This window comes from Mchenga conophoros, linkage group LG2 (assembly GCF_057382185.1).
Source record: "Mchenga conophoros isolate Kocher_MC1m ecotype Shallow Benthic linkage group LG2, M_conophoros_male_GT1.1, whole genome shotgun sequence".
Taxonomy (NCBI): domain Eukaryota; kingdom Metazoa; phylum Chordata; class Actinopteri; order Cichliformes; family Cichlidae; genus Mchenga; species Mchenga conophoros.
The window spans coordinates 3730880-3757116 of NC_140527.1; the positions used below are offsets into that span (position 1 = coordinate 3730880).

The following is a 26237-nucleotide window of genomic DNA, read 5'->3' on the forward strand; positions in this document are numbered from 1 at the left end:
TATAAATCATGACAAACACAATAACAAGAAAAGTCTTAAGAGATTTTAATACAAGAAGAATACAACAATAATAAAGCTATGAGATAAGCTATTTTTAACAACGTATTGCTGTACATTTATTTCCTCTGATTGAATACATCATCTTGTCCATCTTTAGTTCTATAACAGATCATTAAAGTACAGTTAGTAACAATACAAAATCAAATTAAGCCAAGTAATAAAACTGCATAAATGTAAGCCGATCATCAATGGGAATATCAACAGGAAGCTTGGTTAAACAATAAAAAAATCATAAACAACAAAAAATCTACTATTTTCACATTTTTTAAAGTTGGACAGAGAGAAAAACGACCAAGAAAAGCAACAAATGTTCCCAACCAGACTAGACTGGCAGTGTTGCAGGTCAGGGATTATACTGAGGCGTATGCATGTGCGCACATCTATATTAAAATGCAGTTAATCTCAATACATTTAAACCCACTGCTATGATAGGCAGTGACATGAATCATGACGACATGATGTATAAAGAGAGAAACATCCGCTAGATAATTTCATAAGGTGGGTAAATAGAACTAATCCAATCCAAAAGACTTGGCCATGTAGATCTGCTTCTCAACTGCCTTTGCATCCTCTATTTTCCCTCTGTCAGCCTTCATCATTGTAAAGACAACAGCAGAAAACATAGACGTGTCCTTATTCTGGGGAAATAGGTTACATAAAAATATTAGCAATATCAAAATGTAAACAATCTTAAAAAAATCACTTTAGATTTATGAAAATAATCTGACAAATAAATACTTTACCTTTTGTCTTTTCTGATCGCTACAATTTTTCTGCAGGACAGCGCCTTGATTATAGAACATACACATTGCAATTAATTCAAATGTAAGATTAATTAACATTTGTTTTTCATAGAGAACTGTGAGTAACTTAAGTTACCTTTGCAATGATTACTGCTGTTTTTTCTGATCGAATAAGTGAGGACAGCAGTAACAATGAGAACGAAGACAGCGCACAGCAGAAAAATAACTATGCTGGCCATCAGAGAGCAAATGCTGGTTTCTGGAATGAAAGTAAAAGTCAAAAACAAAGTTAGAAATGACTAAAAATAAATGATGTTTTATTTCTCCTCATGATGAAATTACTCGGAGCATGAAATCAAATTTTGTAATGCCTATTTAATGAATTAATAATCACTTTTAATTAAACATACTCGCATTATGCCATGATTTTATTTTTTAGAAATCATACCTATTTGCACTTTAGTTCCATCTCCAAATGATATTGTTCCACATGTGACAACAGCACAGTAGTAAGTCCCAGCATCAGAGGAGCTGACCGTCTTAGAGAAGCGATAAACACAGCTCTTCTGAGTGTCTGATTGCTTCTTACATTCAGTTTGGTTCTTTCCATCAACATAGATGATATTTGGACGAGAGTTTTGTCCTCTGAACCAGAGGACTCTGAGATCTCCAGGACACATCTTGTTATTAGAGTCTGACAGGACTGAACAGTTGAGAGTCACAGAATCCCCTGCATGGACTGAATCTAATACTGTTGGCCACTGATGAACAGTAACGTTTCTCTGGGTGTTCCCTGTGTAATAACAAAAAACAGTGTTTAAAAACTACCTCTAAACACAGTTTTAGTTTTTGTTGAAAAATGAATGATAACAGTGCATCTCGAAAAGGAAAACTTGGAATCGATTTGCAAACACATTAAAATACCTAATATGATGTTTAAACTACGATTTATTAAATTCATATATAATCTATAGTTATTTTTCCCACCATGTGAAAAAGTTTTTGTCAGATGGTTGAGTATTTACAGTGAATCCAAAAGGCTGCAATCACATAATTACCTTTTAATAACAAATATGTCCCACTCCAAGCATTCACATTCCATTCCATGACTGCACAGTGATACATTCCTTCATCTTCTGGGATTGTCCTGAATATGGTCAGACTGCTGATGTTTTTATTGTCTTTTACTTCCAGTCTTGAGGCATTAAACCCTTGTCCATACTGAGGATGTGCAGTTTGCCGCAGTGTCGCAATCAGTTTCAGAGTTTCCCCTGCTCTCTGCTTGTACCAGTGAATTTTACTGCTTAAATCACCAGGAGGTAAAACACATGTCAAAGTTACAGGTTCACCAAGTTGAACTGTGGTCACTTGCTCCAGCATGTCTGCAGTGAGTGTAAACAAAACACATGTTAAACACTATAGGAAAAAAACATTAACCATTACACATCTAGGTGCATTGCAAATTCCTAAATGACAAAAAGAAAATAGATCATAATTAGACAGAACTCACCTGCTTGGTGAAGAAGAAAAACGAGTGTTACCCAAACCAGAGTCATCATCGCAATGTCTTTACTTGAAAACATTTCGATATTTCAGTGACAGAGGGAGATGATGCGACCCAGACCATCACTATCTGATTGGTTATCGCAGTCTTTACAGTCAAAGCCTATTTCCTGCCACACGGGTATTGTCCTGCATTGTGTGAAAAGAGGGAGAGACTAAAAATCTGTGACAGCACAAAACTGTTTATTACTATTGTGGTAACACATTTTCTTTGATTCAAGTTTTGCAGAGCCAACTAAACCATCAAAAACCCAGTACTGTTGAGCATGCTTTGTAGTAGACCACTCTGGGGGGTTTCAGTGTAACATGAAAATCTTTCATTTTGAGTTTTGTCATTATTTTAACTTTGAACTTATAACCCAATATGAGCCAAATGTGATTTTTTAAACCAATGAGAGGTGTTTAAAGTCTTATCTAATACCATCATTTCACCTCTTTCACAAAGTGAAATACCAATAAGGTGTCATATCGGCTGCAGCAGACGGTGGAGAATGGAGAGTGGAGACCCAATTGCAGACAATGGAGACAGAATTGAATAAAAACAAAAATGAGTCTTTATTTTTGGCTGCACAAAAATAAAAACAAAACAAAAGAAGACTAAGATTAAACTAACAAAACCTAAACTGGGAAAAGCTAAACCGAAAACACTAGGTGCATAAAGAAAAGTACAAAAACCTTAAATGCAAAACCTGACACTTGGGAAACATGAAGAAAGATGAGCAGACTGTTCAACAATAGGCAGCAGAAAACAGAGGACTAAATATACAGAGGATAACGAGGGAATGGGAAACAGGAAGGAATCACAGCTGGAACTAATCTGACACAACGAGACAGGGAGGAAGTGTGGTCACAAATTTTTTAGCCATCATGATAACCTTCTCCCACCAATGATGTGGAGATCCAACTTTTTTAGATCCAATTAAAATTAAGGCACTCAAAAAGATGCTCTGGAAAAGAGTAGAATTCTTGGAACAGAGTTTAATACACTGAATCATATGAACAGCAAGAAAACACATACAGAGTATAGCAAGACGATACATAGCAAAGCAACAACCTTAAGCACAGACAGCAGGGCAACACAGAGATGGACAGAAAGTAGCAGCAGGAAAAAAGAGTGCCGGGGTGTCCTCTGGTCCCCTAATATATAGGGACCAGTATCCCAAAAACAGCAGGTGCAGGTGCATAATGTGTGTGTGTGTGTGTGTGTGTGTGTGTGTGTGTGTGTGTGTGTGTGTGTGTGTGTGTGTGTATTATATCGTATGATCCTGATTTCATCATGATGTGTTCAGTATCTCTGTTACAATGTTACTGTTTTGGTTGTGCTGCATGAAAGACATTTTGTGTGTATTAGGGGGGAGTTAGTTACTGGAGCTGGAGAGTGAGTTATGAGTTCAGAATGAGAATGAGTTCAAGAGAGTTCAACAGCATTAATTGCCCTGTTATTGTACAACCTTAATAAACCATGGTGAAGCAAAATGTCTTGTGTGTAAGACTATGTGAAAGTTAAAATATATATGTTCAGTGCAGATAGATATATAGTGTATATAGTTACATAGGTATACATGTCCTCCAAAAATCCACTATCAAAATAAAGCAGGGAACATTAGACACACACTAAGACGTCGGCTTGACACATGACGCGGGGAAGAAACAGACATGGAAACATAACCGACTGGCAAGACAGAAAGGAAAAACAGAAAACAGACACAGGAGATAAACGAACATGAAGACAAGGGAGACTAGACATGAAAGGTGGAATACAGGGGCGGCACAGTAACAGAACCTAAAGACTAGAAACTACAAAATATAATCAGAGAATAACTGAGGAAACTAGAAATACAAACAACTCCACCATGAAAAACACTATATCAAAGAATATTCATAAACCAGAAACATAGACAGGGGGTTGGGAAGCGCATCTGTAACCGGAAGGTCGCCGGTTCGATCCCCGGGCTCTCTGTCCTGGTCATTGTGTCCTTGGGCAAGACACTTCACCTACCGCCTGCTGGTGTTGGCCAGAGGGGCCGATGGCGCGATATGGCAGCCTCGCTTCTGTCAGTCTGCCCCAGGGCAGCTGTGGCTACAACTGTAGCTGCCTCCACCAGTGTGTGAATGCGAGAGTGAATGAATAGTGGCATTGTAAAGCGCTTTGGGTGCCTTGAAAAGCGCTATATAAATCCAATCCATTATTATTATTATTATATAAACACTAGGTCCACAGACACAGGACCGTGACATAAGGTCCACAACAAGTACAAGCCTCAAGATGGCTTTCTAGGCTCCAGTTCTTTTTCTTCATCAAGGATGTGAGAGCTCTTTAATTTTGCACAGAAATATGCTAAAGTGAGAAGTTACATGTCAAGTAGATTTGTGGAGAATAACAGAAAATAATTTTGCATTTGAGAATTCCCACATTGTATAATTATTTATTTTTTATTTAGTTCATTTATAAGAATCCAAATCACAACAACTATCACCTCAAGGCTCTCTATATTGTAAGTGCTTTATATTTACATTAGAGAGAAAACCCCAAGAATTACATGACTCCCTATGAGCACTTGGTGATACTGGGAAGAAAAAACATCCACAGTGTCAGGATCGTGGGTCTTTTGACCCAGCGTTTTGAGTTTTAGTTTATGTTTAAGCCCTTCAGGTTTTCTAAGTTCATTTTTTATCATGCGTAGGTTGTTCTAGTTCTTTGTTATTAGATTCCCCTTGTGTCTTCCACCCCTGTTAAGTCTCCCTTGCCCTTCATGTGTTTCATGTCTGTGTCTTACGTTGTCAAGTTCAGGTTGTCATGTCTGCGTCTTATGTTTCCTGTTTTATTTTGAAAGTCCGGTTTTCATGTCATTGTGTTTGATTTTACATTTCCTGTGCATCGTTATGTTCATCCTTGTCAGCTGTTTCCTCATGTGTCTCGACTTCTCCTGATCACCTCATGTGTGTATTTAAGTGTTTTCTATGTTTCACTGTCAGGTCGTCTGTTTGCGTCCCCATAGTGTTTTGTCATAGTTTACTCAGTGTTCATAGTTTGTCATAGTATTTTCACTGAGTTTCTTAGTCCTTTCGTTTTCTGAGTCTTCACAGTTTTCTTAGTTTTTATAGCTTCATGCTTTTTCATGTGCCAACATCCAAATAAAGGATCGTCTTCCGTTCAGCCAGCAACTCCGCCTTTTAGTGGCTGCTTCTGGGTGCTGTAAACTAAACTTATCGATGAGGTCATTTGAATACAGTGTATTCATTGCTCAAAAAACAGTTTACGATGATCTGAGATTCACGACAGGAGAAAATCGGTACATAGTGGTCAAAACAGCATCTACATTGTCAGCAACTCAGGTAGACTATGGGCTTTAAGTGATGCTTAGTTAGTCCTAAGGCCTTATAGTACCACCAACAGTCAGACGTTGCTGCCATGTAATGAGGGCAAAGAGGAACAAAGGGGAAGGCGTATATACTGCATGTCATGTGAATTTGTATTTTATGTTCTAAAACATTTTGCAGTTAAAATCACACTGTGGGTTATTCTAGATATGTATGTCTAGAGATGTTTATTGCATAAACACATGTTGATCACATTTTGTGTTCATCTAAACTCATTTTATGCATGTTTTTTTACAATGAACAAAACCTTACACAGACAGAAAAAAAACTAAAGCAAATCAAATACACCTGTTTCACTTTATTTGTTGATTTTCTTCACTGACCCAAATGCAGGAATCAGGAAGCAGAAATAACTGAAAACCCTTGTTAGAGTGCAACCGACAAGAAACAAAAACAATAACTGGGTAGGGCAGAAGCTAAACAAAACAAAAACTTGGACTCAAGAAAAACACAGAGACAAACACATATGAGGAATGAGGGACCAAGACAATTTTTACATAAGAGAACATTTTTGAAATGACTAATCAATGACGAGGACAATGGAAGCAAAACTGAACCTAATGCACAAGTTTCAAGAGACTGCCAAAATAAAACAGAAAGTAACTAACAGTAAGACCAGTCTAAGACATGAACTTGACAGAACTAAACAAGGACCACAGAGACAGGACAATGGAGACCAGATAGGAACAAGGAGACAGAAAGACAAAGTAAATTACAAACAGACTAGAAACAGTGGCTATACTACATGGCAAATGAAAGCAACCTACTAGTATTACCAAAGAGCTAGGCCTAAACAAAAATCACAAAAAGCAAAACCCCTCCAAAAACTCCAACACTGGGTCAGACGGAAATGACCAGGAATACAGGGGGGTCATTAGTGAGATCAACGCTCTCCAAATCAACGCCAGAAGACGAAGGAGATGGTAATAGACTTCAGGAGGAAGTCTATTACCATCACACCACTGGTGAACATCCAAGGAAAAGACATTGCGACAGTGAACTCTTACAAGTACCTGGGTGTTCACCTCAACAATAAACTGGACTGGACTACAAATACAGATGTTCTGTATAAAACGGGCCAGAGTCGACCCCATCTGGAGACTGAGGTCCTTCAGAAGCTGCAGGACTATGCTAAGGACATTCTGTGACACTGTGGTAGCATCCACCTTTTTCTATGCAGTGGCCTCCTGGGTGAGTGGATGCACGAACAGGGACAGGATTGACAAACTGGTGTGGAGGTCTAGCTCTGTGCTGGGATGTCCACTGGAGTCTGTGTAGCTGGTGGGCGAGAGGATGTTAGTAAAGCTAGCATCCATTAGCATCCATACATGTGTGTGTGCACGTACATGTATGGATGTACGTGCACCTGTACGTCCCCCCCAAATTACAAGCCCTTTTTTAAATTGTGCTATTGACGCAGTTATTTAAGGTATCTGTCACTTTTAGGTGTGATGGCTGACATAAAAACAGCTAGTGCTGTCATGGGAATGTGAAGGCTGAGGTGAATCAACCACAGCAACTATTAACCCCTTTAAAGCCAGTTGGAGCGGGCACGCTCCGTTTTGCATAACTATTTTTAAATCCCTGTAGAACCAGAACCGCGTAAGCTAGCGCAATAATTTTTTTTGCATATAAAACCAGAGGAGTTGTACTTACATCTTATGCCATCAGCTTGTCCTAGGTCACGGTTTCCTTCCACATATAGCTTTGCAAAAGCTGCATAAAAAGCGCTTGCAGGAACAAAAACATAATGTTCCAGAAACACGCTTTGCCGATCCAATCAGCTGTCCGTAACACTTCCTACGTTGAAACAGACATCAAAATAAATTTCCTGTTGTTGTAAACTACTTTTTGCAACTTTTTTGTATTTAAAGTTTTGAGGGATAAACCTCTTAAATTTCTCCAAGTAGAAATATGTGTAAAAAACAAAAACGATTTTCAATTTTTTTGTAGTTCATTGCACTTTTTTGCAATTTATGTAGTTACTATGGACTTAATGCATACATATTATTAAAATATGGGCTATAACAGTTGTATTGATGTATAGCAACTTGAAATGCTCGCAAAAATGGCACTACAGCATGTAAAAATATAAAGTAAGCTCTGGCGGCCTTGGTTCTATGGTAGGTCTTAAAGGGTTAATTTGAAGTAATTCACAATCAGTGTGATGAAATCATCATAATATACTACATCATACCACTCATTTAATAAATCATAATATTATACATAAATAATTAGGACAAACAAGCAGGAAACATCATGTTTTCAGTTTTTATATTAGTTTACTTTTAGAAAAAGATTACTATAAACCAGCCCACAGACACTCATAGATACACTTTTACATTTTGCATTTAACTTGAGAATAAACACTTTCTTCAGTTTCCAGTTCATTCTTCTTCTTTCCTCTTGTAGATGTAGCTTTCCTTCCAGAGAAGTGTAGAGCAGCATAGTTTAGATCATGTCCACTTTCAGCCTATACAAAATAATAAAAAAAAAAATTACCTCATAGAATCATTTTAATAAAGTAAAAAAAAAAGATTTGGTCATAGTACTTACACTGTTGTCCACTGTTTGGCATAAATCACTTTGCCTTGCTTGTGAAGAGCTTTTCTCTGTGTGTTACGGTGACAAAAATAGGAATATTATCTATTTTGTCTGATTTAGAATTTTAAATTAAAGGAGTATTTAGTTTTTCTCACATTAAAGGAAAACTTTAGTGCTCCTACAACAACACTTACTTTTAAATTGTTCGCATGATGCTCTTGGGTTTCGGCAACAGATCAAAATAATATTGACAATCACAGAAATGGCCAAGCAGGCTAATGTTATCACCAGTGCAGAAAATTCAGAACCTCTTCTTTGCTCTAGAAAACCAGAAACAATCAAGAGAAACAATTAGTAATTCTGACAATAATAAGGAATCCTATATCTCATGGTTTATTTTTATAAATAAAATCATACCTATTTGCAATTTAGTTCCTTTTCCAAACAATATCTTCCCACATGTGGCCACAGCACAATAGTAAGTCCCTTCTTCTGAGGAGCTAATACTTTTATTGAACTGATAAACACAACTCTGCTGAGTCGCAGAGCTATTCCAACATTTATGATGTCTGTTTCCATCAGTGTAGATGATGCTAGGATGAGATGGATTTGATCCTTCTCTAAACCAGAACATACTGAGACCTCCGGAACATGTCTTGTTATCAAAATTAGAGAGGAGTGAACAATGAAGAGTGACTGAGCCTCCTGGAGTTGCTATCTTCTTTTGAACAACAGAATAGTTCGATGTTCTCTGGGTGTTTCCTGTGTAATATAAATATATTAATAAATGTGATTATAAAGTACTCTGAAAGACAAATAGTTTCAGTTTTCAAAAATATAGACCAAACGTATCTAAATGTAAATGTAATGTTTTCAAAACATGCTCATTCATAAATTATTTTCTTTAGTATTGAATTTTAGCTGCTGAAGCAAACTTTTATAGAAGAATCACATTATTACCTTTTACTAACAAATATGTCGCAGTCCATTTGGTATCTTGGAGCCATGCTGTGAATCCGCAGTGATACATTCCCTCGTCCTCTTGTCTTGTCCTCAAAATGGTCAGTTTGCTCAAATTCTTGTCATAATTAACATCCCATTTTGAGTTGTTGAACTCAGGTGCAAAGGCACGTGCTGCAGAGTCCTTCACTGTCCAAATCCTTTGCAGACTGTCCCCAGGACTCTGCTTGTACCAGTCGACTCTACGGCTGTACACGGTCTCAGGCAGGTCACATAGTAATGTTGCAGGTTCACCGAGTTGAACTGTAGTTACTGGAATAAGTGTGTCTAATATGAAAGAAAACAAAATCTAAACCATTAAGTCACAATAATACAGGAAACCACCATGCTAACAGCATACATGTATGGAAAAAACACCCAGAATATAAAAACACTTACATGCTTGATGAATAGCAAGCAGTGCAACCCATATCACAATCATCTTGGCAACATCGCTTTTTAGGGAGCTTGTAGGTATTTCAGTCAGTGTAGGAGGTATTTTAGCACAAACCTTTTATGTCACATGTGTCAGATGAATCTGATTGGTTATCACAGAATATAGATTCAAGGGCACTTCCTGTCACATTGCTATCTTCCAGGCTTCTGAGGGCTAAATCATCTCTTCCTTGTTCATTTGCACATTATTTCATTGATGAAGTAAATTTCTTTCCCAAAAAATGTTAGGTGCTCATTTATAGTTATTTTAGTTTCCCTATCCAATATTCATGTTCTGCTTTAATCTGTCAGCAAATTTTCCAAATGATTTTACTAGTCTCCTGTTCCCGCTACTGTCAATTTTCATTTAAGTGTTTCTGAATTCATTTAATTGATTATTTCCACTTGCAAAGACAAAAAAAAAAGGAAATACAAAAAAATCAAAGTTTGCTTCCACTTATAGATTACCGAAGTTTTCATTTCCTGCGTGGTTAACTTTATGCAGCAAAACTAGGTTAAGTCATGACGTCAGCTCAAGTTGACAATTGTACAATAATAAAAACATCTTAGAAAGTTCATTTTCTAGGTTTATCTGGGTTTAGGTGCTCTGCTTTACCTAAAAGTGAAAACACTTAGATAAATGTTGCATGCATTTATGTATACAGCCATTAGAAGTTCCTGAATTCTAAAACTTAACTTGGTCTTAACTACAGCTTGTACAAATTACTTAGTGCCATTTTCTGATGACAGATCGTTTATTGAATCTCAGAGCTTCTTAGTGGGCTAAACATATTTCCAGCAAGAGATATCCTGCTGTTTGGTTTTCTTGCAATTCACTATGGAAGTGTGAAAACTGCAGTGGACAAAAAAAAGTAGCATATTTATGGTTTGTGGTTTACAAATCACAAAAAGATAAAATACTTCACATATTCTAGTCATTGATTCGAGACTAGGGAGGAGACACAAACCCAGCCTAAGATGGTCACATGCTAGTTTACTCTTAGTCTACTCCCAACGCCGGAAAAATGGATGGGCTGCATCAAGAAGGGCACCTGGTGTTACAACGTTACCAAATAAAATAAAATGTGGACAAATTAACATAATTGACATAAAATGTCTCTTTTTCAGAAATTTCTGTAGAAGATACTAAAACAACAAGAACTTTTTATGTCATTTAGTTGTTTATCCTGGCAGCACGGTGGTTAGCACTGTTGCCGCACAGCAAGAAGGTCCTGAGTTCAATTCCACGATCAGGCCGGAGTCTTTCTGTGTGGAGTTTGCATGTTCTCCCCGTGTTTGCGTGGGTTCCCTCCGGGTACTCCGGCTTCCTCCCACCGTCCAAAGACATGCAGCTTGTGGGGATAGGTTAATTGGATAATCTAAATTGCCACTAGGTGTGAATGTGCGAGTGAATGTGAGTGTGAATGGTTGTCTGTCCTTGTGTGTTAGCCCTGCGACAGACTGGCGACCTGTCCAGGGTGTACCCCGCCTCTCGCCCTATGACAGCTGGGATAGGCTCCAGCGGCCCCCGCGACCCTGAAAAGAATAAGCGGAAGCGAATGGATGGATGGATAGTTGTTTATCGATTAGCTAATTACTTCACACTCACTGGTGTAGTGTGAAGGGCCATGATGGAGCAGAAGTTCACATTTTGCAAAGCTTTAGCATGGGCCAGATAGATGTCTGTGCTGTGTCGATGCTGGGGCCCTGGGCAAGATAGCGTACAGACACAGCAACTCACTGCTCCTCACGTTCGGTGCTTTGTTTTTTTACTTTTTCTACGTGTATATGTGTGGGTGTTTTTTACTACTATACATCGAGTAGATTCTACTTACAGTTGTCAGGACCTTCTGTATTTGGGATTACGCTGTGCAAGGAACATTACATCAGACTATCACCACTTCCACTTCCACTTCCAAAAGGGTAACATCTCCTGGGTCTAAGTGCAATATCTTCCTCTGGGGGTGAGGGTACCTGGACGTGGAGTATAGAGTATGTTTGGGTAGTGTGATTGGGTGTACAATGTCCATTTGTGTCTGTCTTTACGTTTGGTGAGTGCAGAGTATTTGTATATGTGTGCACAAGCGTGGGGATGCACGTTTGTGTCTGTGTGTGCCTGTTTGTCTGTGTCTATATGTCAGGTCGGATCTCAGACTCCACCTCTCTGGGAACATCTCAGGCCCTCCAAAGTATGGAGGCCTATCCCCCTCACCACACTTCCTGCCGGTGGCTGATGCCCTCAGGTGTCGGTGCATTGGTGGTTCTTGGTGCCAGGGGCTGGGCGCTCAGGTATGTACTGGCTCACTCCCGCTGGCTGCATGGCGGGGCCTGGCGCCTGTGGCTCGGTCGGGCCTCTTCCGGGGTGTGGGGGGCCATCAGGCCTCCGGCCTCTGGCTCTGTTCACTCTGGCACAGCTGGCTACCGGCAGAGCCCGCAGGCACGCCACTGGAGCCCCCACTGACTTCTGCTCCGTGGCTGCTAGGTGACCCCTCGTCTGGGGCTCTCCTCAGCTCTTCCCAGGAGGGTGGCACGGATGCCCCTCCGATGGTCATCCTTGGGCTCTCGCACTCTGGGGTCTCTGGACGTCAGGGGCCTGGATCTTCTCCATGCCTGCTTCATGCCCTGGGGGGCAGGGCATGAAGCATATGGCTCCCCACACGCTCTAGCAGATCATTACGTGGAGAAACCTTTTGAATACAAGCGCTCTGATCCACACAGGTGTGCACACAGGTGTACACAGACACAAACTACACCTTTGTTGGCTGCTACCTCAAAGCACATTGTGCCCTGTCGGTCCTGCATGTCGCACAACAACATTCAATATTTAGTATTTACTGTTAGCTAGATTAATGTGATGGTGCTGTGTTTATTATGTTGCTCTCTTTTTTTGCTTGTTCTCTCTTTTTTCTTTTTTTTTTCTCTCACAGGTGATCTGGGAGGTTTTTTTTTTCATTTTAAGGGTCCTTTCTCCTCTGTTTTTCTGTTCCTTCATCTTTCTTTCTCCCTTTCCTATCCCCCAGCCATGTCTGTCCCATCTAACAACTGAAAATAAAATAAAATTGTGGCGGAGGCGTGGCCCCGGGCGCAGCTGCAGGGGAGGAGTGGAGCGGAAGGCTCAACGGGGCGGCGCCGCGAGGCTGGTAAGAACAGCTGATATTGTTTATGGACTAATGATGGTCTCCTCCGCTGTGTTTATAGTGAGACGAGGAGGAGCGGCCGAGAGAGATCAGCTGGGCTCGAGCTGTCAGACGGTGCGACTGAGTCAGCTGTCAAAATACAAATATATCAATAAACGTGGAAGTTGGCTATACCTGCCTGTGTGTGCGTGTGTCTGTGCTGGGTGTACTCTACAAAAATAAATTATAACAACAAAGGTCGATCAAATGGACCAAAACAGCAAGGCCGTGATGATCCACTTGGCATAGTAAATCTGTTGGGTATCTTTGTTAGCTTTCAGACATCAATTCTGACGGCTAAAAAACCAAACGGGACAAGCAAAAAAACAAAGTGTGCTGACATACTGCATCTCTGTATGGGTCTCCAGCTGCACCACAGCACACAAAAAGGTGCTTCAGACTCAAGGACAGCTTTTACAACACGGCAATAGCCCTAAATCAATGCTAACACCTGACCTGTTTGGCTGCCTCCCTGGACTTTTTGGGGGGTAACAAGAATAACAATAATAATATTTATATTTATAACAAGGTGCAATAATAATAATAATGTGCAATAATAACACTGTGCAATAAACATACACTTATTCTTCTTTTTATTACTTAAGTTACTGTGTTGTGTTGTGTTGTGTTGTGTTGTACGCAGTCCCGACGTGGGACAGTTTTCCACGTTTGTATTATTGTACTGTGTATGACTGTGCAATGACAAAGTTATCTTATCTTTATGTTTGACACACAAGGCATACAGTCTTATAATGTTAATTTAGTAACTTCTGGTTCTATTCAGAGCAAAATAAAGCCAATTTAGTACCATTTGGTAACCTTATCAGCTGTCCATTTTATAATGAATATCATAAAGAAGGAATTTAATATAGACACTTGTATACCACAACAGAATTTTATTAAAATGCTACAGATTCTAAAATCTACAAGTCACCAAGTCACCACAAATTTAAGGTGGACACCATAGATTTTAGATTTACTATTTAAAATCTGATAAAATATGAAATATAGGACAAAATCTATTTCTTACCTTGGCTATGCTGTTGAATAATGGGGGAAAAAAGTGTGGCAAGGGTGTGGTCCCTGGCTCAGCTGCAGGAGAGGGGTGGTGCAGTGAGCTTAAGGGGCAGTGCCAGGGAGGTTGGAGGGGCAGGTGTGTAGGGTTTTGTTAATGAGCTCGTTCTCTCTTCCTTGTTGATTTAGTGAGGCTTGAGCGTAGTGGATGAAAGTGTGTACGGGAGTGCAGAGGAGAAGCTGCATGCGTAGGTGAACTTAAAGAACTGTCATCAAGGTGTGGGACAAAAATAAAGAAGCAATAAGCATGAACAGTGTGTGCATTTGGGGTCCTTTAACAAAGTGTATTTTCAAAACCAATAAGATACTGCAGTTAAATTGACCTTTTAACCTTTGCAATAGGAAACATCATCATTTTACTTAACATGTTCTGTAGGGCTACAGAGAGAAAACTAGTAAACATTTTTGCTTTCTTAACCACTCATAATCACTAACTTATAACTTAACTTATTACCCATACAATAAAAACTCTCCATAGAACACACTATACAGGACACAGGATGTTACAAATGGGCCTTACAGGCTCAAACATATTGCCTGGTGGTTCGGGCATCGTTGTTAGATGCCCGAACCACCTCAACTGGCTCCTTTCGATGTAAAGGAGCAGTGGCTCTACTCTGAGCCCACGACGGACCGGTGCAGCGTCTGCATTACTGCAGCCACAGCACCAATCCATCTGTCCACTTCCGGCTCCCTTTTCCCATCACTCGTGAACAAGACCCAGAGATACTTAAACTTTTCCACTTGGGGCAAGAATTCGTCCCTGACCCAGAGTGGGCACTCCACCCTTTTCCGGCTAAGGACCATGGCCTCAGATGTGGAGGTGTGGATTCTCATTCCCACTGCTTCACATTTGGCTGTGAACCATTCCAAAGTGAGCTGGAGGCCATCACCTGATAAAGCCAACAGAACCACATCATCCGTGAAAAGCAGAGATGAGACAAACCTTCAGGACTGTCTCTGGCTTAAGGAATACAATTTGCTTTCATCCTGGCTTGTTTTTATTATTTAACTTTTTTGTATAAAATAGTTAATTTAAGAAGATTTAAGTGAGTAACTTTTTATTCATTTTAATGCAACACACAATGTGACTGAGATGTGTTCAAAACACAAAGCTTACAGCTAAAAACATACAGGTTAAACCCCCAAAAACATTAACATTTTGTGTTATTTTATTGTAAGTAAAGTACCTTTAGCACATCAGATCATCTGCCTCCATCTCACCCTGTCCCTAGTATCCCACTGTGTGTCACTGGAAGACCTCTAATTTCCTACTTCTAAATGTGTCGAACCAGATGTTTATTTTGGATTACGTTAGCTTGCTCTCCAGTAATAGTTTGAGGAGTCATTTTTGATCTGTGTATGTACTCCAACATCCACATTAAACACATATGTAGAAAATAGGTAGAAAATTAGAAACCTCCTATAGAGATTGAAAATGTGACGTCATTCCGGGGTAAAACCGCAAAGGATTCTGGGAACGCGTGGCAAGCGGTACTAGCGCACGCAGGCTTTCACATGAAAACTATCACACAGCGATAAAAAGAAACGCAAAAAATGGCAAGAAGCAGTTGTATTATTAACTGCAATAGCCGGTCGCATGACAGCCACGGGAAGTCGATGGGTAAAGAGATTGTTTTTTATCGGATTACGTCGTTGAAGAGAAATTGTTCAAGCCGTGTTTCCGATGCAACAAAAAGCTGACGAATGGCCTGGATTGCAGCCATTCGAAGACCAAATATAACGTCTTAGAACACTCCAGCTCACGTTAGTCTGCTCCAAGCATTTCCACAAAGGTAAGTCTTTTGTTGTAGTTATTACGTAATTTATCATAACATAATTGTTGATGTAGGTTACAAATAAGTCTTATATTGATTTGAATTGAATTTGTTGCGCTATGCTGCTTTGTTCACTGTGGCTTTGCGGGCTAATGTTTGTTGTGGTTTGTAGGAAAACCAGCCAACAAAATGCTGGAATGCGATCCAGACTGGACCCCCTCTATCAACCTGGGTCATACCGAGTTTAAAGCTGCTACCACAGCGAGATTTGATCGGTTAAGAGAGAGAGCGATATCAAAACAGCCACGAAACGTCCCGCATATATGTGCCCAAGGGTTGTATTGAAGCAATCAAGTGATGAATAACTGTTTTCCAGTATGTTGTGTTTTTTGGGGGTTTTTTTTGCATTGTTGATTTGTTTTACACCGAAGCAGCTAATAAAGCATAATGAAATACAATTTTGCGTCTTTCTTGTAAGATTCTATATTAGAATGCAACAATAATGCCAGTTATAAATAAGGACAATAAATTGAATGAATTATGAAACACTCATTTTATTTCTATTAATCTGAAAATGTTGTGTAACACTACAACCTGAAATGACAAATAGATTGCGTTGGCCTGTACAGGAGATAAAGGAAAATAATTTAACAACAGCTGTGAAATGGAATACTCCAAATCACCAAAGTAAACGGGACCTGGGCTTGTTGCAGGGATCTGAAGTTAATAAACATCTTGTGAGTGTATGTACTCACACTTAGGACCATATAATAATAAATATGTGCGTGATGAAAGTTGGGCAGCACGCTAACGTGCTTACTCCACTCTGTATGCTCGTATGGGTCTGACACTTTCACTCCTTTGATTTTTTCCTCGTCCTTTTTTTTTTGCCTTTTCGTCAAGTCTTTGTACGGACCTGCCGAGTTCTTTGTCATTTTGTACGTAACTGTTTTTGGGGCAAATAAAATGCAATTAGGGATTAAAACCGCAGAATTAATGATTACCGGTGCTGGAAATACTAGCGTTTAGTGCAGTGTCTTGATTTTGTTGCCACGGGTACCTACAAAGCAATGCGCGAAAGTTACGTGGTCTGTCAATCTCTATATCAAAGTGATGCTGAAAAGCTAGTTCATACATGTATTACTTCTAGGTTGGAATTACTGCAATATTAATATAATATGCATATTAGTATTTAAACTAATATTAGTATTTGTATTGTATAAATGCTCTCTGGAAGGCCTTCAGTTGATCCAGAATGCTGCAGCAAAATGACTGACTCACATACAACCTAAAATAAATAGTTTGCTTTGCCCTGGCCACTTCTAAACAACAACAAAGGCACCACTTAGACATGCTTTTACCTTTGCTGATTCTTGATTCTTACAATTTATTTATTGGAAAGTCCCAATACCAATATTTTAACAAGATTTTTTTTTTACTGTTTATTAATAAAAACTGATTAAAATGCAAAAAGTATCCAGATAATAAAGTTTATTTATGTACATTTATAACAAAAAAAGGGGAAAACTATATTCACATAAAAGATCCCATAATAGATGTTAATCCAGGGCAGGAGCCTTGACAGCAGCATAGACGCTGTCTTCCTCTGTTGGTTTTTTATGTCTTTCCGCTGATTTACTCACTTTTTTAAAAGTTGCTGTAGAATATACCAACGTATCCTCATCTGTCTGAGGAAGCAGAACATGTTAGAGATTAAAACATGCATATAACTAACAGCTTTTTATATATTTAATTACCTGTGGAATTTCCCGATCACCACCTGAAATTCCATTTGTTTCCAGAGCAGCTGCAGTTGTAAAAAAAAAAAAAAGAGAGAGAGAAGGAAATAAAACAGTCAAATGAGCTAACTTTTGCCAAATATGGTTTGACAGATTGATGTACAGTGTGTGTAATTTTGCTTACCATTAGAGTACACATGTGAATTCTTCTTTAGTTTTTTGATGGAATAGACTAGAAAGGCTACAACAATCACACTTATAGCCAGAGTAGCGATAAACAGGTAAAAAAATATGTTGTCCCTTTTTGATTTGCTCCTGTCGACTGCTGCCATGGAAAGAACAGACATAAATCATGGATATTAAAAATGATTACAAGTATTAAAAAGTTTGGGGGGTTTCGGGGGAAGTTGATTAGGTATTACAGAATCTTGGCTAAAAAACCAAAATATAATCAAATGCACAGATTTTCTATTTCTGGCATTATATTAAAATGTGATAGAATTACCTGCAGTATCGCCTTTTTTATCCCCAGAAAATAACTTTACACATGTGGCCACCGCACAGTAATATTTCTGAGAATCAAAAGAGCTGAAGTTTCTGAAGTAGCTGTAGAAACATGTCTTTCCTGAGAGTCCCTCGGGATTCTTTTCATATTCATCTTCACCCTTAATACAACTATAATTTAAATCCAGGTGTGACTGATGTGATTTGGCACTTAAACAGAACATCTTCTTATCAGTGGGACAACTTTTATTCTGAAAGTCACGGAGGATCAAACACGGCAGTGTCACTGTGTGTGCCAGATGGACAGGATCAGATGGGAGAGCTGTAGTGAAAGCAGCTTCTGGTCCTGAGAAATGGAAACAAATAAAACAATGTAAAAAATTGCTTTTAATTTTTTTAAGATACCTTGCATCTGTCCATTACCAGCCATTTCATTTTGTACAAAATCACTCTTCTTCTACAAAAAACAAGTTTGTGTGTTTCTGTCTGACCAGATGCCGTTTTCTGCACCACCTTTCCAATGTCCTTACGCTTATCATGACACTGTGTTTATGTGCTAAAAGAGTCCTTGTAGTCCTTGTCACTGTACTCGCTACATTTCAACTTTTTCCCTTAAAATGGTATTAGGATTGTTTTCTCCAAAAAGACGTTTAACTTTGATCTCAAATTTTGACTTCTTAAAGTGATCAGTAATAATATTGGGTATTTTTCTCAGTGTGGACTTAATACTCTGTCGTAGTGAACTCATACATACACACACATATAAAGAAATAAACTATCGAACTTTACACACACAATGTGCAAACATGGATTTAGGAATAAAAATATCTTATAATATTTTTTTGTCTACTTACCTTCTACTTTCAGGAATGTTCCTTTCAAAAATATTAAGTCTCGACTTAATGTTTTCACACAGAAGTAAACTCCTGTATCACTTTCCTGTACTTTTGTAATATATAAATCAAATATTCCATCCTCTGTTGCAGTTCTAATGCGCTGATCAACCCCCTGAGAGCTAAATGACCTTCCAAAGATTTTAGGAAAATTTCCAGAAACAAGCTTGATCCAAAATAAGGTTCCCATAGACCTGCGGGGGCATGTCAGCTTTATATTCGCTCCAACATGAGCAGTCTTTGTCTCAAAAATCTGCTCTTCTGAGCAATCTGAAATAAACCAAACAAAAAGTCAGCCCAGTCAGTCATTAGCAAGTAATGGAATCATCTACACTTCAAAAATATATCAGCAGCACAGGCCTTTAATTATACTTACACACAACACTGAGCATCAGCAAGTAAAATATAATCCTCATTTCTGATGTTCTTTCTTGATACTGCTGGGATGCAAACTTAATTAAATGATTTGTCTAAATATAATCATATCGAGTGGGAGGAAACAATTGCAGAGCACTCTGATTGGCTTCTTGTTAAGTTGTTTCACTGCATTACAGAAGTGGAAACAATGTCAAATGTGTTTCCAGCATAAGCACATGAAACAACACCAATTGTAAGACGCGTCATCTTATATTTGTGGGTTTCTCAACCTGAAACCTAGAGAAAGCAAGAAAGACAGATTGGTTTACACTGTGCCAGCTGGAAGCATATGTGGAAGAAATGATATAGAACTTGACACACACCTCCAAATAAAATCCAATACAATTATGTAAGAGACATTATGATAAACATAAAGTACATTATGTATTACTGTTACTATGTCAACCACTGTTTATAGATTAAAAAGATCTCAAATTGAGATTCTAGGTGGATTTTACGCTTTATTATTCCATTCATATTTCCGTGATTTTAAGGAGCCTTCATGTTTTCCAGTCTACGTGTCACTGTTCAGCCAGATTTTTCAGATTTTCCATGCAGTTTTAAAAAAGGGTCCTGTTTTGTTTGGCTGTGGAACTATGTTAAAATTGATACTGATGACTGAACTTAATCCACAGATGTGTTTGGTTAAGTTCAGTGATCTCTCGCTCCCTAGCCACCAGCTCTAGGGAACAGACAATCTAGAGATCTCCAACGTGTCCAGCTTGTCCTGTGTCAAAGTTAAACAACTAAATTAAAATAAAATAAAATTTTTTAGACTTTGACTTTGGCCATGGCAAACAATCCATTATGAAAGCACGCTACTTGACAGGCATGCTATGAAACTAATCATTAGGTTGTTGGTTCAGTGTTTTAACCCATCCATTTTCTTCCACTTATCCGGAAGTGTAAGTGCTTAGGTTGTGGGGGGAGCAACCTAAGTAGAGAGTCCCAGACCTGTCTATCCCTAGCCACCAGCTCTAGCTTGTCTGGGGGAACAGACAAGCTAGAGATCTCCAGCATGTTCAGCGTGTCCTGGGTCCGCCCTGGGCCTCCTCCTGGTGGGACATGTCCAGATACTTCACTCAGGAGGTGCCCGAGCTATCTGATGCCCAGGTTCGTTAGATAACCAAACCACCTCCTTACTTTGATGTGGAGGCATAGCAGGTCTACTCTTACTGTGCATCGCTGGAAGCGGATGAGATAAGTATTTGCTGAACGCTGATTAGTTAACAAGTCATCCAGATTAGGGAAGGGAGTCCCAGTTCATAAAATATGAAAAACACAGACAAATAAACCATGCCTGGACTTTCAGCGAACACACTCGCACTGCTTAACTCCCAGCTTGTTATATGGGAATATTTGAAAAGGATTTAAATGTACCAGACACATGTTCTGTTTTTTTTTTGTGCTAGGTTAGTTTTGTGAAACTCAGCAAAATAAGTTTATAGTGCCAGCATTAAAGGTAAATGAAAAAATAAATTAGAATATGCAAATCTCCCAAACAGGTCAGGTGCCTTCACTGACTGCCTGTCAGGGCATCAAAGAACCAACATCAATGGACACCTTATCAGTATTTGGTGCCCTGGATTAAAAAGATTTCTTTTTGAAGAATGGATTTACAACTCTTAACACTGTATCCGGTCTTTAAGTCTGACATCATTAGCTGTGTCTGGGCCCAACTACGCTGGAGGTCAAACGATTACTGCGGCATCACTGAGAGTTGAAAAACTGTCTAAATTATTTTGTCTGTAATAAAATGATCAGTGTTGCTGCTCTACCAGGTGTAACAAGTAAGTTTAACATCCAGGCATCCATGAAAACAGAATTTATGAAATTTAACGGAGTTAGACGTTAGCAGGGAGTTAGCTTGCTAGTTTCCATCTAAATATAATATACCATGTTCTGAGTGAGGGATTTCTGAAACAAATTAAGACATACTATCACTTCCAACATAGCTGAAGACAGAAAACTAAACAACAGTGACATTTGGCCAGCTAGTATATAATGATGTGCTAACTAATCGCTAGTAACACAGCTATGTTAGCATAATATAAACAATGAAGCTGGAGGATGAACGCTAACTTTTTTCACTCAATAAAAGTTAAAGTGAGGTTAAAGTGTGGTTAGGTATGCAATCGCATGGCAGGATGCTATAAACGGACCAAACTTCAGTCAGGAGAACAACTGCAATATAAGGTTAGTCATTAATATACTGCTGCATGGGCTGGGCTGTAGTTACATTTTGAGGCTTTAAAAACTGAGCATTAAAATGAGTAGCGGTAATAAAAACCGAGAGAGGCCGACAGTGATCACCTACTGTTTTCAGGGGCTTGTTGAGATTAAATAGACATACAAAGCATTAAAACATGTTAAAAGCACAACAGCCTTATTAAACACAGAGTAGTTTGGGCCCGGAAGCAGGCATCACTTAAAGACCGGATAACCTGTAAGACTGCTCCAGATTCTTGAGAATCCCCCAAAAAGGAGGAAATCTGATGGAAAAAAGTGTTAATTACACGTTCATTTTAATTTATGTACCACAAATAGGTTTTTCATACATATATGACCCATCAAGAACTGTAGATGTATGATTCCCCCAGTCAATAATCGAATAGTATTAATAAAACCCAAGTTGGGTAATGTTTGTACAAAACAGAGGATTTAAGTAAAATTCTCATTTATCAAGTCAGTGTGGCAGTGTACAAAATTTGGGTTTTGTTATCTAACTCAATTTTTCTTCAGCACAGCTGTACTTTCTTTACTTTCTTTTTTCCAACTCATGGGTTTAAATTTTATGAGCACTTCAAATAATGTAGTTTCCTAAGTTTTGATATACGGCTGAGAAATTTCTTAGATTTAAGGCGGAGAAGGCTGCTAGCTGGCTGCTAGGCTTTAGCTTGAGCTATTTTTAGATACTCACCAGTTCACTTTTTTGTCCCACTGCATCTGCAAATTTACTGAGACACTAGTAATGTTAAACCGAAATAATAAGTTTGAAGACACTCAAACTCTCTGTCATCACCATCATGCAATTGTAATTAATTATATTATTTTTAGGACAAAGAAAGCAGCAAAAAGTCTGACACTATAAATGATTCACTTGCATCAAATAATTACCAAAATTATATGTGTGGGTTTCAGGCAAAACTACTCTGTACCTACTGGCAGTAAAAATCTAATAAATAACTGTAGAAAATCTTTCAATGTGGAGTATTTTGTGTTAGCACTGATGTATTTTTGACCACAAGCCAAATGGTCTGACAGTGTAGTTGTTTATAAAAGGTTGCAGAAAATCACATCATTATTGGTTCAGTTTCAGTCAAAGCTAGAAATCTGAACGTTGTATATCACAGTCCTGCTCACAGCCTATATTTTTAGTCTGCCTCACCACTACTTAGAGAGAGAGAGATGAATACAAGCTGGAGTTTTGCTATGCAGTAAACTCATATCCACTGACACTTTGCTGTGCCCAGCTTCTAATTATTCTAAGATAATTGTAACGAAAAACACCGGATATCTTTCTTTAATCTCCCCCCAAAAAAGATTCTTTACATAATCTTTTGCAGCAAAATGCAGAAACAAATTCACAGCAGTCGTCACTGACAAACAAATGATGCATGGAAACTTTGCAGCATGCATTTCTGTGGTTGGGCTTTCAAAAAAGGTGTGAGTACAAAGGGGCTTTTCTTCCTGTCTCGCTCTCGACCATCTCAGGAAGCTGGTCTTGAAGCACTGTTTTATCAGTTTTTAAAAAAGCGTGCAGAATGACGTTATATAACCGTTACAAGTATTATCCATACCAAAACAGCACAGAAAAGTAGTTAAAGGATAAACAAAAAGTGCACATGATCACCTTCTCAGCTACACTGACCACTTTTATCACACTTATTTGTGGTTCTTCATAGCTGTTGATGGAAGAGAGGAGGTGTCAATCACTCCCCCTACCCCAACTGGGCCTCTTTGTCAATGTCTTAAAATGTTTGCTTCATTGCTGACTGTAGGTATGAAGCTTTGGTATAGTGTGTTGTCACACACCTCACTTAGCACCGAGGTGGGCATGTGGCTTGTCCAAACTAATGATGAACAAATCAATAAGTATACATTTAAAAAATCCGTTGTTTAGCTAAAACGAATCTCCTGAAGCCTTCCTGTAGCTCCTCTCTCACTTCATATCCTGTTTAAGCTCACAGTGAGGCCTGTTCTGAAGAAACGCCTTCAGTGGTCGGTCAAAGGGCGGAGAAATGGCGTACCGCAGCATTTGTTTGTAACAGTAGTTGTTGCATGTGCCTCTGCTTGTTATTCTCATGAAAGAAATGTAGAGAACTTTTGGAAAGTGCGATGAACCCTAAAACAAATAAATATTTTAAAACATTTTTGACGAAGAGATTAATTGTTTTAATGACATAAAACGCAATGTGTCGATTTACAGCTGTGGAAAGCTGTGGTGGATATATATGCAATGCTTCACCCAAACCAACTCCTAAATCAAATAAATTACTATCCATCATGGATCATTTAACCACCCTCTGAACCACTTACTGGACAGGCATTAATTTCTCAAATAGACTGATTCAGTTCTGCACCCCAAGGACAGAAACAGGGCAACTTACTTAAGCACAAGTACCAGCCTACAGAGTCAACAAAGTCATTGCAGTCACATTTTAAATGCTCTGCACTCGCTTCAGAACACCATTCTTACGCAAAGAACATAAACCTGGAGGTGATAAGAAATTTTTGACTGAAGTGGGGATGCATGTTTGAATAAATCTATAAATGCAAAGAGCTGAGACTTGGATAAAAGACAGTACAGATTCAGTCAGACTAGGCTGTGTCCAGCCTAGTGCAAAATATAATTTAAAAAGTAGCAATTAAAGTATTAAATTATTAAATCTCCTACATGTCCATTTTCTAATCTCTTTTTTTTCCTTTGATTGTTGCTTTTTGTTTTTTGTACACACACTACTTGCACCTGAAACCCACAGAGATAACTATAGACAGACTTGATGCATGACAACTTAGTCATTGCTGTGGTTGAGCTTTCAAACAGAGGAGTGAATACAAAGGGGTTTTCTCTCTGTGTCTCTGTTTTAATCTCAAGCAGTTGGTCTTGCACCAGTGTCTTATCTATTTTAGGACACTGAAATAACACTATATTATTACCACGAATCATATTTAAATTAGAACAGTCTAGAGAAGCTGTTGAAGGACATCTGAGAAAAGGACACACACTCAGACCTGTTCAGTCATGCTGGGACTAGTTTTACTTTACTTTGGGGTTTTTTCCTATGTAGTTGCGAAGAAATGGAGGAGGTGCTGATAATTCACTCACTCTTTTTTCTTTCTTGTTTTAATAATAGCAGCGTTTCACAGCATTGTGCAGGAGGTTTGACATCCTCAAAGAAATAAATTCCAGTGTGCATCATTTAGTACAGTTGTGGACTTTCACCCTGTCAAAATTAAAATGATCTACAATGTGCAACATTACTACAGCATGAACAAAAAAAACGGAACAATACACTACAAAATTGCAAAACTATGCTGTTTACTTAGTGTTTTAACCTTAAGAGAGCAGCATTTGTCTCTTTATAAAGGTTTAAAAAAGCCCACTCAAGTGTCTTGTAGCTCTTCACTTGCTTTATATTTGATGAGCGCTCATAGTGTGGTCTGTTCTGAGTCAACAGCTTCTGTGGTCAGCCATAGAATGGAGAAATGGTACCTAACCTAACCTTGGTCTGAAAGTAAAGATGTTATGTGCTGCTTTGCTCGTTGCTCTTGACATGCAGAACAGCATTCACTGAAACCACAAGTGAAAAGCTGAAAAGAACATATTCAGACTCCTAAACACACGTTTAGTCCTTAACATTAATAATAGTTAGTAGCTGAGACGTCTGTCTTGCTCTGGAGTTTTGTGCTGCTCCTGCTAAAATAACCTTTTTGAGTGTAAGCCTTTAGCCATTACTTTGCGTTTGTCATTGGCACATAAAAAGATAAAAAGAACACTTTTTAAACAAAAACCTTTGCAGTTCATCCTGTGTTTTCTCTATATTTATACCAGTTGCTAAAATGACAAAGCTCTGCCTCAGTGACTCAATACTTCCTTCCTAACAAGCTTACAGACAAGGCCTCACTCCTGCCCTCACAGAGATCTGGGTCAGAGTTCATGTTCACTTTGCTGTCTATGTGGAAAGGTCAGGTGTTCAAATCCTTTCATTACCCAGGCTATTTTTTCTCATTCATTATATTAATTAGGTTTACATTTGATTATACTTTGACTTGAATTAAACCTGATTAATGATTAGCAGAATCACATACAAATGAACGCTGATGTAACACTCTTTATCACTTTATTATTATTGGTTTACTACTTTTTAAGTCCTTTTATCCCTCTTTTGAATGGAGATGAGTCAACCAGGGGATCTTAATCTCTCTGACATGGAAGAAGACATGTATCAAGCTTAACAGTGAAGAGTAAAATGTCGCCATTTCTAGATGACTTTTAGTAAGATCGCACTGCCTAGAACATAGCTCTCTCTCTTATGTTTTTGTTTTTTTAGTGAACATAAGTGCCTCCAATCATGTTGGACATGTCAACTCTGGACCAAGCCAGCAATTTGGTAAATATGGCTATTGGGTATTAGGATATTTCCTAAAAAGGGAAGCAAAGCAAATATTTCTGACTCCTGCATTATTCCCAGTTAAATACAATCTGAAATGCCTGTGATTTCAGACTGTGAACTACGTAGGAGTGGGAGTTTAAGTGTTAATTTGGGGCGGGTGTAGCTCGGGAGGTAGAGCAGGTCATCTACTAATCAGAAGGTTTGTGGTTTGTGTCACATATCCTTGGACAAGATGCTAACCCCTCGTTGCAGCCAATGCATATGTCATGTGTGTGAATGTTAGACAGAAAGAACTTGTTTAGAAAAATCATAGA

General features: G+C 38.7%; 3 protein-coding genes across 3 annotated transcripts; all 3 read right to left on the bottom strand.

The window, feature by feature from the left end:
- Positions 1–572: 572 nt before the first annotated feature.
- Positions 573–2381, bottom strand: LOC146581530 (signal-regulatory protein beta-2-like). The gene is made up of 6 exons (XM_085283569.1): positions 2314–2381; positions 1862–2185; positions 1252–1596; positions 940–1062; positions 804–847; positions 573–698 (listed from the first exon to the last, which is right to left on the bottom strand). Exons 1-6 carry the CDS (start codon positions 2360–2362, stop codon positions 573–575), a joined length of 1011 nt encoding a protein of 336 aa, XP_085139695.1. The 5' UTR covers positions 2363–2381.
- A 5544-nt stretch (positions 2382–7925) lies between these two features.
- Positions 7926–9762, bottom strand: LOC146581531 (uncharacterized). The gene is made up of 6 exons (XM_085283455.1): positions 9690–9762; positions 9252–9578; positions 8709–9053; positions 8486–8611; positions 8304–8359; positions 7926–8220 (listed from the first exon to the last, which is right to left on the bottom strand). The coding sequence occupies exons 1-6, from the start codon at positions 9730–9732 to the stop codon at positions 8086–8088; spliced, it is 1032 nt and encodes a 343-aa protein (XP_085139581.1). The 5' UTR covers positions 9733–9762; the 3' UTR covers positions 7926–8085.
- A 6501-nt stretch (positions 9763–16263) lies between these two features.
- LOC146581532 (uncharacterized) lies at positions 16264–19342 on the bottom strand. The gene is made up of 6 exons (XM_085283500.1): positions 19266–19342; positions 18851–19159; positions 17998–18342; positions 17677–17817; positions 17511–17560; positions 16264–17441 (listed from the first exon to the last, which is right to left on the bottom strand). The coding sequence occupies exons 1-6, from the start codon at positions 19303–19305 to the stop codon at positions 17313–17315; spliced, it is 1014 nt and encodes a 337-aa protein (XP_085139626.1). The 5' UTR covers positions 19306–19342; the 3' UTR covers positions 16264–17312.
- Between the last annotated feature and the right edge of the window lie 6895 nt (positions 19343–26237).

Bases quoted from the DNA above. Each gene is read 5' to 3' on its own strand.
- LOC146581531 (XM_085283455.1), bottom strand. From the start codon at position 9,732: ATGATTGTGATATGGGTTGCACTGCTTGCTATTCATCAAGCAT. The intron at 8,360-8,485 runs GTAAGTGTTGTT...CGTAACACACAG, and splicing joins ATCATGCGAACAATTTAAAA to AGAAAAGCTCTTCACAAGCA. The intron at 8,221-8,303 runs GTAAGTACTATG...TATTTTGTATAG, and splicing joins GCCAAACAGTGGACAACAGT to GCTGAAAGTGGACATGATCT.
- LOC146581530 (XM_085283569.1), bottom strand. From the start codon at position 2,362: ATGATGACTCTGGTTTGGGTAACACTCGTTTTTCTTCTTCACCAAGCA. The intron at 1,063-1,251 runs GTATGATTTCTA...CTTTCATTCCAG, and splicing joins TGGAACTAAAGTGCAAATAG to AAACCAGCATTTGCTCTCTG. The intron at 699-803 runs GTAAAGTATTTA...CTATTTCCCCAG, and splicing joins GCGATCAGAAAAGACAAAAG to AATAAGGACACGTCTATGTT.
- LOC146581532 (XM_085283500.1), bottom strand. From the start codon at position 19,305: ATGAGGATTATATTTTACTTGCTGATGCTCAGTGTTGTGT. The intron at 17,561-17,676 runs GTAAGCAAAATT...TTACAACTGCAG, and splicing joins TTCACATGTGTACTCTAATG to CTGCTCTGGAAACAAATGGA. The intron at 17,442-17,510 runs GTAATTAAATAT...CTGCTTCCTCAG, and splicing joins GTGATCGGGAAATTCCACAG to ACAGATGAGGATACGTTGGT.